Source organism: Sturnus vulgaris, chromosome 31 (genome assembly GCF_052056855.1).
Source record: "Sturnus vulgaris isolate bStuVul1 chromosome 31, bStuVul1.hap1, whole genome shotgun sequence".
Taxonomy (NCBI): domain Eukaryota; kingdom Metazoa; phylum Chordata; class Aves; order Passeriformes; family Sturnidae; genus Sturnus; species Sturnus vulgaris.
The window spans coordinates 4,364,820-4,375,609 of record NC_142273.1 but is presented as its reverse complement, the minus strand read 5'-3'; the positions used below and the strand labels follow the sequence as shown (position 1 = coordinate 4,375,609).

Below are 10,790 nucleotides of genomic sequence, written 5' to 3'. Positions count from 1 at the left end.
GGATCTTTGGGATCTTTGGGATCTTTGGGGTCCTGGGGACATCCCTGCATGAAATCCCCCATTCCCAACAATTCCAGGTGGGAATCCCGACAGGGGAAAAGCTGAGCCGGGAATTTCCCGGGAATGGAAATCCCAGCTCTGGGCTCGGGCTCCGCGTCCCCGATCCCGCTCCCCGTTTTGGGATCAGCCCGGAGCCCCCAAATCCCATTCCAGGAACATCCGGGCTGGGAAAAGCGCCTGGAATTCCCAGCGGGAAGCGCGGGGGAGGCTCCGCTCGTTCCCGGCTCATTCCCGGCTGGAATCGCGCCCGGAACCGCGGCCTCAGCTGCGACCGGGCCGGGAACGATCCCAAAAAAATCCCCTCGGGGCGCCGGGGAGGGGGACTCGGGCTGGGAATGTGGGATTTGGGATGATGGATGTGGATTTGGGATGGGGATTGGGGATTTGGGATATGGGGATGGGGAGTGATGGATGCGGGAAGCGCCGGGAATGATCCCAAAAAAAACCTCGGGGAGGCGGGGAGGGGGAATCGGGAATGTGGGGTGGGGATTTGGGATTTGGGATTTGGGATGGGGGATTGGGATGAGGGTTTGTGTGGGGGTTTAGGATTTGCGATGAGGGTTTGGGATGGGGATTTGGGATTTGGGATGAGGGTTTGGGGTGGGGATTGGGAATGCTCTGGGAACCGCTCCAGGCTCTGCCGCTCTGTCCCCTGTCCTTGTCCTTGTCCCCATCCCTGCGTATCTCTCCCTATCCCTGTCCCCATCTCTGTCCCTGTCCCCATCTCTGTCCCTGTCCCCATCCCTGTCCCCATCCCTGTCCCCATCCCTGTCCCTGTCCCCATCTCTGTCCCCATCCCTGTCCCCATCCCCATCCCTGTCCCCATCTCTCCCTGTCCCAATCTCTGTCCCTGTCCCCATCTCTCTCTCTCTCTCTCTCTCTGTCCCCATCTCTCCCTGTCCCCATCCTTGTCCCCATCCCCATCCCTGTCCCCATCTCTCTCTCTCTCTCTCTGTCCCCATCTCTCCCTGTCCCCATCCCTGTCCCCATCCCCATCCCCATCCCTGTCCCCATCCCCATCCCTGTCCCCATCTCTCTCTCTGTCCCCATCCCTGTCCCCATCTCTGTCCCCATCCCTGTCCCCATCCCCATCCCTGTCCCCATCTCTCCCTGTCCCAATCTCTGTCCCTGTCCCCATCTCTCTCTCTCTCTCTCCCTGTCCCCATCCCTGTCCCTGTCCCCATCCCTGTCCCCATCTCTCTCCCTGTCCCCATCTCTCTCTCTCTCTCTCCCTGTCCCCATCCCTGTCCCTGTCCCCATCCCTGTCCCTGTCCCCATCCCTGTCCCCATCTCTCTCTCTCTGTCCCCATCTCTCTCTCTCTCTCTCTCTCTCTCTGTCCCCGTCCCCATCCCGGCCCCTCCCTCCCGGGCTCCTCGCCCGCCGCGCTCGCAGCTGCTCCCGGAACGGCCCCGGAGCCGCGGGCGGCGACACGCGGGGCTCAGCTGGCGACAGAGCGGGGACAGAGCCAGGGCCAGCCCCGCCAGCCCCGCCAGCATCGCCAGCATCGCCATGGCAGCGGGAGGGGACAGACAGGGACAGGGAGGGGACAGAGAGGGGACAGAGAGGGGACAGGGATGGGGACAGACAGGGACAGGGAGGGGACAGAGAGGGGACAGGGAAGGGACAGGGATGGGGACAGAGAGGGGACAGGGAAGGGACAGGGATGGGGACAGGGAGGGGACAGGGAAGGGACAGGGATGGGGACACGGCGAGGGGACAGGGATGGGGATGGGGACAGAGAGGGGACAGGGATGGGGACAGAGAGGGGACAGGGAGGGGACAGGGATGGGGACAGACAGGGGACAGAGAGGGGACAGGGATGGGGACACGGAGAGGGGACAGGGGACAGGGCCAGCACGGGCAGCATCGCCATGGCAGCGGGAGGGGACAGGGATGGGGACAGAGACAGTGACAGATGGGGACAGGGACAGAAAATGGGAACGGGGACAGGAGGGGACACAGGCAGGGGACAGGGCCGTGCCCGAGGAGGCCGCGAGGAGGGGACAGGGCTGGGAGAGACCCCAAATATTTTGGGACAAACCCGAAATGTCCCGGGACGAGCGGGAGAATCCCAAACCCCGGGCCCTGGGAGGGATCGGGAGCGCCGGGATCTCCTGGAACCGGAGCGGATTCCCCGATTTCCCCGATTTTCCCGATTATTTTCCCGGAGCTGAACCGGGACAATCCCAGCAGGGCCGGCCCCGAAGGTCGCTGTGTCCCGGCTGGACATGGAAGCCCCATTCCCGGTTTTCCCCGGGATATTCCCGGTTATTTTCGGCTTTTCCCGGTTATTCCCGGTTATTCCCGACTTTCCTCCCTCTCACTTTTCCCTCACCCCCACAGTGAATTTTCCAGGCGGGATTTATGGGATGGAGACTCTGGGTGATCCCAAAGGGACCCGCAGGGATCCACCAGAGCCTCGGGATCCCCCGGGAATGCGGCTCCAGGCTCCTTTTCCCCCTTTTTCAGATCCCTTTTCCCAATTTTTCAGATCCCTTTTCCCATTTTTCGGGTCCCTTTTCCCATTTTCCCGGTCCGGGAATGTCTCTCCAGATCCTTTTTCCCCCTTTCCCCATTTTTCGGGACCGGGAATGCCGCTCCAGGTTTTTTTCCCCATTTTCCCATTTTTTTCGGGAATGCCTCTCCGGGCTCTTTTCCCATTTTTCGGGAATGTCGCTCCAGGCTCTTTTCCCCCTTTTTCCCGGCCCGAATTCCCGCTGGAAAGGAGCACCGGGAGCAGCTGTCGCCTTTTCCCGGCCCGCATCCAGCGCGCCCCTCCCGGGGGGCTCCCGGGCAGCCAATGGAATCCCGAATTCCCGGTTTTCCATATTTATGAGGGGAAAGGGAGGGGGAGCGGGAGAGGCCAATGAGGCTCCCGGGGTCGGGCCCAGGGTGGATAAATTGGGAATTTTTTGGGGGGCAGCGGAGAATTCCTCCTTGGAGGCTCCGAGCCGACGCCGCTGCCCCGGGAATCCCGGGATTGTTCCCGGATTTTTTTCCCGATTCCCATCCCGGATCCACCGCGGGACATCGGGAGAATCCAGGGAAAGTTTTTTTTTTTTTTTTTTTTTTTTTTCCCCTTCCTTCCTCCATGGATGGATGAGCAGAGCGGATTCCAAATCCTGGGAATACCTGGAGGAGGAAAGCCGGAGCCCGGGAATGGTTCGGGATTTGGGGTAAGGCTTTTCCAGCGTCCAAAAACCGGGAATTCCGGGTGGGAATTCAGCCCCACATTCCCGGGAAAAGCCGCGCTCCCACTGCCGGGTTTGGCTCCCAGATCCCTTTGGAAAAAGGATTTTTTTTTTCCTGGGAGGGTTTGGGAGCAGGGAAAAGGAAAAGAACCCGACTGGAATTGGGGTCCGGGACGCATTTGGTTTCCGAGGAAAATTATCGGGAATTTCGTCACGCCGAGGGTCGGGAATGGAAGGAAAAGAGCGAGGGAGGAGTGGGAAGAATTCCCGGGGTTTTGCTGGGAAAAGTGGAGGCTGAGCAGGAATCCTTGGAGCGGCTCGGTTTAGGAATGGGGCGGATTTCCCAAAAAGAAAAAAAAAAAAAGGAGAAAGAGGCGCTGGGAGCGGGAATTCCAAGGAAAAAACTCCGGGAGCACCGAGAGTTTGTTTGGATCCGGGAATGAAACTTGAGTTGTTTTTTTTTTTTTTAAAAAAAGTCTCCTCCTTCCCTGCCAAATTCCCAAATAATTCCCAAATAATTCCCAAGTAATTCCCAATTTCCCGTCTCTCGGAGTGAACCCGAGGATGATCCCGAACATTCAAATTCTCGGGAATTTTGGAAATCTTGGGAAAGTCAAGGGGAAAAAATTCCCCCCCACCCTCCGAGGGATTTTTGGGAGCTGTGGGGGGGCTCTTCCCGGGGGGGTGGGAATTCCCCTCATCCCAACCTTTTAAAAAAATCGGGATTGGGGCCGTTCCTGCCCTGTCCCGGTGGGATTTGGGATCCGTTCCCAGCTCATTCCCGGTTAATTCCCAGTTCATTCCCAGTCCATTCCCAGTCCATTCCCAGTTCATTCCCAGTCCATTCCCAGTTCATTCCCAGTCCATTCCCAGTCCATTCCCAGTTCATTCCCAGTCCATTCCCAGTCCATTCCCAGTCCATTCCCAGTTCCATTCCCAGTCCATTCCCAGTCCATTCCCAGTCCATTCCCAGTTCCATTCCCAGTCCATTCCCAGTTCCATTCCCAGTCCATTCCCAGTCCATTCCCAGTCCATTCCCAGCTCATTCCCAGTTCATTCCCGGTCCACTCCCAGTCCATTCCCATTTAATTCCCAGTTCATTCCCAGTTGCATTCCCAGTTCATTCCCAGTCCATTCCCAGTTCATTCCCAGTTCCATTCCCAGTCCATTCCCAGTTCCATTCCCAGTTCATTCCCAGCTCATTCCCAGCTCATTCCCAGCTCATTCCCAGCTCATTCCCAGTCCATTCCCAGTTCATTCCCAGTTCATTCCCAGTCCATTCCCAGTCGCTTTTCCCATCCCGGATTTTTTCCCCTTTCCCTGAACGCTCTCAGATTTCCAGGGAAGGCATCGGGGATGAAGATGAGGAGGATGAGGATGAAGAAAATTAAAACGAAGATGGAGAAGATGAGGATGATGATGAGGGTGAAGATGAGGAGGAAGATGAAGACCGAGATGAAGATGAGGAAGGTTAAGAAGAAGATGAGGATGAAGACGAGGATGAGGATGAGGATGATGACAACGATGGCAAGATGAAGATGATGATGAAGATGAAGATGAAGACAGAGATAATGATGAGGATGACAATGAAGATGAAGATGCTGATGATGAAGATGATGAAGATGATGGTGAAGGTGCCACCCCCGAGGAGCCCCCAGAACTTCCCGGAATTCCCGAATTTCCAGAGATTTCCAAATTTCCGGAGCTTCCCGATCCTCCCCAGCTTCCCGAATTTTCCAGATTTCCTGAATTTCCCGAGTTTCCAGAATTTCCTGAGCTTCCCAAATTTCCTGATCCACCCGAATTTTCAGAATTCCCAGAGCTTCCAGAGTTTTCTGGTGGATCCTTTCCCATCCAGGAGCTGAAATTCCCTGAGTTTGTTTCCCAAAGTAGCCGGGATCTGACAGGGAAAAGCTGTGGAAAATCCTTGGTTTTACATTTTATTTTATTTTATTTTATTTTATTTTATTTTATTTTATTTTATTTTATTTTATTTTATTTTATTTTATTTTATTTTATTTTATTTTTTTAAATTTTGATCTCATTTCATTTCGTTTCATTATTTGATCTTACTTTTTAAACTTTATTTTGGTTTATATTTTTATTATTTTATTAATTAATTATTTTTATTTTATTATTTTATTTTGATGCCTCTGCCTGCTCCTTTCTCACCCGGAGCTGAAATTCCCGATCCTTCTATTCCAGAATCCTGACCCTAAAAAAAAGCCCCAAAAACACAGAAAAAACCCCCTCCTTTATTTTTTAAAACCCCTTTAAATATAAAAAACCTCCTTTAAATATTTAAAAACTCTTTGATTTTAATTTTTTTTTTTTTTAATTCCCAATCTTTCTTTTCCAGACCCGTCGGGATTTGACCCCCGAGGGCTCCGGAGCCGCGTCCTGACCCCAAAAACCCCAAAACCTCGGAAAAAACTCCTCGAGTTCCTCTCCCTGCGAGCCAGGATTTCTTCCCTGCGAAGTTTTCCCCCGGAATTCCCGAGGAAAATTCCCCAAATCCCGGCTGGAATGTGATGAAGAGGAGGAGGAGGAGAAACCCCACGGGCCTGCCTGGGAGCCGGGGACGGGAACCCCAAATTTGGGAACGGGAACCCCAAATTTGGGAACTTCTCCTGCGGAGGTGACCCCAAAACGTCGGGATCAGATCCCAAAACATCGGGATCGGCTTTGGGGTGTCCCCAAATCCCGGGATCAGTCTGGAATTGTCCCCAAACTCTGGGATCAATCAGGAATTGTCTGCAAACCCCAGGATCAGTTGGGAATTGTCCCCAAATCCAGGATCAGTTGGGAATTGTCCCCAGACTCTGGGATCAATCAGGAATTGTCCCAAAGCCCCGGGATCAATCAGGAATTGTCCCAAACCCCCGGGATCGATCGGGAATTGTCCCAAAACCCCCGGGATCGATCAGGAATTGTCCCAAACCCCTGAGATCAGTTTGGAATTGTCCCCAACCCCCAGGATCGATCGGGAATTGTCCCAAACCCCTGAGATCAGTTTGGAATTGTCCCCAACCCCCAGGATCGATCGGGAATTGTCCCAAACCCCCGGGATCGATCAGGAATTGTCCCAAACCCCCAGGATCGATCAGGAATTGTCCCAAACCCCCAGGATCGATCGGGAATTGTCCCAAACCCCCGGGATCGATCGGGAATTGTCCCAAACCCCTGAGATCAGTTTGGAATTGTCCCAAACCCCCGGGATCGATCAGGAATTGTCCCAGACCCCCGGGATCGATCGGGAATTGTCCCAAACCCCCGGGATCGATCGGGAATTGTCCCAAACCCTGGGATCAGTTGGGATTCTCCCCAGGATCGATCGGGAATTGTCCCAAACCCCCAGGATCGATCGGGAATTGTCCCAAACCCCCGGGATCGATCGGGAATTGTCCCAAACCCCGAGGCCAGGATGATGCTCAACTCGGAGCCCGCCGCTCTCGACGCTCCCCCGGCTCGCCCGGGGCCCGGCCCCGCTGGGGGCGCCGCCGATGCCGCGCTGGCCCCGGTGCCGGTGGCGGTGCCGGTGGCGGTGCCGGTGGCGGAGGAGCCGGCCCGGAAGGAGCCGCTGAGCCGGGAGGAGCGGCGGAGGAGGCGCCGGGCCACGGCCAAGTACCGGACGGCGCACGCCACGCGCGAGCGCATCCGCGTGGAAGCGTTCAACGTGGCGTTCGCCGAACTGCGGCGGCTGCTGCCCACCCTGCCCCCCGACAAAAAACTCTCCAAGATCGAGATCCTGCGCCTCGCCATCTGCTACATCTCCTACCTGAACCACGTCCTGGACGTCTGACTGTCCGTGTGTCTGTCCGTGTGTCCGTGTGTCCATCATCCATCCATCCATCCATCATCCATCCATCCCTGTGTCCATCTGCTACATCTCCTACCTGAACCACGTCCTGGACGTCTGACTGTCCGTGTGTGTGTCTGTGTGTCCATCCCTGTGTCCGTGTGTCCATCCCTGTGTCCGTGTGTCCATCCCTGTGTCTGTGTGTCCATCCATCATCCATCATCCATCCATCCATCCATCCATCCATCCCTGTGTCCATCTGCTACATCTCCTACCTGAACCACGTCCTGGATATGTGACTGTCCGTGTGTCTGTCTGTGTGTCTGTGTGTCCATCCCCATGTCCGTGTGTCCATCCCTGTGTCTGTGTGTCCATCCATCCATCCATCCATCCATCCATCCATCCATCCATCCCTGTGTCCATCTGCTACATCTCCTACCTGAACCACGTCCTGGACGTCTGACTGTCCGTGTGTCTGTCTGACTGCCCGTGTGTCCATCTGTGTGTCCATCCCTGTGTCCATCCCCATGTCCGTGTGTCCATCTGCTACATCTCCTACCTGAACCACGTCCTGGATGTCTGACTGTCCGTGTGTCCATCCCCGTGTCCGTGTGTCCATCCCCGTGTCCACCCCTGTGTCCATCCCCGTGTCCATCCCCGTGTCCATCCCCGTGTCCGTGTGTCCATCCCCGTGTCCATTTGTCCATCCCCGTGTCCGTGTGTCCATTTGTCCATCCCCGTGTCCCTGTGTCCATCCCCGTGTCCGTGTGCCCATCCCCGTGTCCGTGTGTCCATCCCTGTGTCTGTGTGTCCGTGTGTCCATCCCCGTGTCCGTGTGTCCATCCCCGTGTCCCTGTGTCCATCCCCGTGTCCCTGTGTCCATCCCCGTGTCCATTTGTCCATCCCCGTGTCCGTGTGCCCATCCCCGTGTCCGTGTGTCCATCCCCGTGTCCGTGTGTCCGTGTGTCCATTTGTCCATCCCCATGTCCGTGTGTCCATCCCCGTGTCCATTTGTCCATCCCCATGTCCGTGTGTCCATCCCCGTGTCCATTTGTCCATCCCCGTGTCCCTGTGTCCATCCCCGTGTCCATTTGTCCATCCCCATGTCCGTGTGTCCATCCCCGTGTCCATTTGTCCATCCCCGTGTCCCTGTGTCCATCCCCGTGTCCATTTGTCCATCCCCATGTCCGTGTGTCCATCCCCGTGTCCATTTGTCCATCCCCGTGTCCCTGTGTCCATCCCCGTGTCCATTTGTCCATCCCCGTGTCCGTGTGTCCATCCCCGTGTCCGTGTGTCCATTTGTCCATCCCCGTGTCCCTGTGTCCATCCCCGTGTCCGTGTGTCCATCCCCGTGTCCGTGTGTCCATCCCCGTGTCCATTTGTCCATCCCCGTGTCCGTGTGTCCATCCCCGTGTCCGTGTGTCCATCCCCGTGTCCGTGTGTCCGTGCTGCCCACGCTGCCCCCCCCCCCGACCCCGTTCCCAGGGGTTTGGAGCCGCAGATCCTGGGGATTTGGAGCCACAATTCCAGGGGTTTGGAGCAGCAATTCCAGAGGGATGGAAGAGCCAATCCCAGAGAGCTGGAACAGCAAATTCCAGAGGAATTGGAGCCACAATTTCCAGGGATTTGGAGCAGAAAATCCCAGGGATTTGGAGCAGCAATTCCAGAGGGATGGAGCCACAATTCCCAGAGGGATGGAGCAGCAAAACCCAAAAGTTTGGAAGAGCAAATTCCAGAGGAACTGGAGCAGCAATTCCCAGAGGGATGGAGCCAAAATTCCCGGAGGGATGGAGCAGCAATTCCTGGGGATTTGAAGCAGCAATTCCAGAGGAACTGGAGCAGCAATTCCAGAGGTTTGGAGCAGCAAATCCCAGAGGAGCTGGAACCAAAATTCCCAGAGAACTGGAGCAGGAATTCCCGGAGCTGCTCCCCTCTTTTCCACCCCAAACTCTTTCCCTGCCCCCCCCCCCCTCTGATATTTATGGAATTATTTATTGAGAATTATTATTATTTATTATTATTTATTATTATTTATTATTAATAACGATAATTTATCTGCTGTGTCCTGTTCCCATTCTCAATCCCCTTTAGGGTCACTTTTCTCATCCTGCAGATCCCAATCCCTTTAGGCTCGGTTTTTCCATTCCCAAACCCCTTTAGGCTCAGTTTCCCCATTCCCAACCCTTTTAGGCTCAGTTTCCCCATTCCCAATCCCCTTTAGGCTCAGTTTTTCCCATTCCAAATCCCTTTTAGGCTCAGTTTTCCCATTCCCAAGCCCCTTTAGGCTCAGTTTTTCCCATTCCAAACCCCTTTAGGCTCAGTTTTTCCCATTCCCAATCCCCTTTAGGCTCAGTTTCCCCATTCCCACACCCCTTTAGGCTCAGTTTTTCCCATTTCCAATCCCCTTTAGGCTCAGTTTTTCCCATTCCCAATCCCTTTAGGCTCAGTTTCCCCATTCCCAACCCTTTTAGGCTCAGTTTCCCCATTCCCAATCCCCTTTAGGCTCAGTTTTTCCCATTCCCAATCCCTTTTAGGCTCAGTTTCCCCATTCCCAAACCCTTTTAGGCTCAGTTTTTCTATTCCCAATCCCCTTTAGGCTCAGTTTCCCATTCCCAATCCCTTTTAGGCTCAGTTTCCCCATTCCCAAACCCTTTAGGCTCAGTTTTTCCCATTCCAAATCCCTTTTAGGCTCAGTTTCCCTATTCCCAATCCCTTTAGGCTCAGTTTTTCCCATTCCAAATCCCTTTTAGGCTCAGTTTTCCCATTCCCAAGCCCCTTTAGGGTCGCTTCCCCCCTCCAGCCGATCCCAAACCCCTTTGGGGCCCGGCCCATCTGGTCCCATTGTCCCCTCACAATGGGAACTCTCGGCTCTCATTGAGATTCCAGCCCTGACAGATTGGGAATTCCCGCCCTTTGTCCTCGCTGCTCCGAGGCTTTTCCGGCACCGTTCCCGATTTTTTCTCCCATTCCCGATTTTTTTCTCCCATTCCCGATTTTTTTTCCCCTTATTTCCAGCCCTTCCCGTCCTTCCCTGCCTCTCCGTCCCTCTGGAAAATCCCGTTCCTGCTGCGTGGGATCAGGGATGTCCCGTGGGGGCTTTTCCTTGGGGAAAATCCCCCTGGATTTGGGATAAAAGTCAGGGAATCGTTCCTGGGTTTGGGATAAAAAAAAATCAGGGAATTTCTGCTGGGTTTGGGATAAAATTCCCGGGATTGCTCGGCCGCCTCTTCCCAGAGGAATTCGGGGATGTCCCCGTGGACACCGCGTCACCTCCCCCCCAGTTTGGGGACATCCCTCCCCTCAATTTGGGAACCCCAAAACCCCTTTAGGGCCGTGTCCCCATTGTCCCCGAACCCCTTTAGGGTTCATTGTCCCCCTGGCGGGGGAGGGGCGGCCCCATAAGGGCCCGGCTGGGACCGAGCGCCCCTTCCCAGCTGCCGCAGCCCCATCTGGCCCCGACCCCATAAATCATCCCCGGGAACGACCCCCGACCCCATAAATCATCCCCGGGGCAGCTGCGGGGGCGGGGGCGGCTCAGGGACCCCCCCCCCCGGCACAGACCCCACAACAATGGGGTCACACCAGGGACCCCCCCCCGGCACAGACCCCACAACAATGGGGTCACACCAGGGACCCCCCCCCGGCACAGACCCCACAGCAATGGGGTCACACCAGGGACCCCCCCCCCGGCACAGACCCCACAGCAATGGGGTCACACCAGGGACCCCCCCCGGCACAG

At 55.7% G+C, this 10,790-nt stretch overlaps 2 protein-coding genes across 3 annotated transcripts; both read left to right on the top strand.

Annotated features, from left to right (window-relative positions):
• Nucleotides 1–2,034: 2,034 nt before the first annotated feature.
• On the top strand, nucleotides 2,035–5,796 carry LOC148220804 (uncharacterized). 2 transcript variants are annotated; one of them, XR_015808848.1, is made up of 3 exons: nucleotides 2,035–3,237; nucleotides 4,587–4,886; nucleotides 5,612–5,796. XR_015808848.1 is itself a non-coding variant. In XM_088181082.1 (2 exons), the coding sequence occupies exons 1-2, from the start codon at nucleotides 2,426–2,428 to the stop codon at nucleotides 4,786–4,788; spliced, it is 1,014 nt and encodes a 337-aa protein (XP_088037208.1). In that variant the 5' UTR covers nucleotides 2,035–2,425; the 3' UTR covers nucleotides 4,789–5,605. The 2 variants fall into 2 exon arrangements, 1 of the variants encoding a protein (XP_088037208.1); XM_088181082.1 differs by lacking the exon at nucleotides 5,612–5,796 and having other exon boundaries at nucleotides 4,587–5,605.
• Nucleotides 5,797–6,676: 880 nt separating this feature from the next.
• Nucleotides 6,677–9,078, top strand: NHLH1 (nescient helix-loop-helix 1). The gene has a single exon (XM_014892715.2). It carries the CDS (start codon nucleotides 6,677–6,679, stop codon nucleotides 7,052–7,054), a length of 378 nt encoding a protein of 125 aa, XP_014748201.1. The 3' UTR covers nucleotides 7,055–9,078.
• Nucleotides 9,079–10,790: the final 1,712 nt, after the last annotated feature.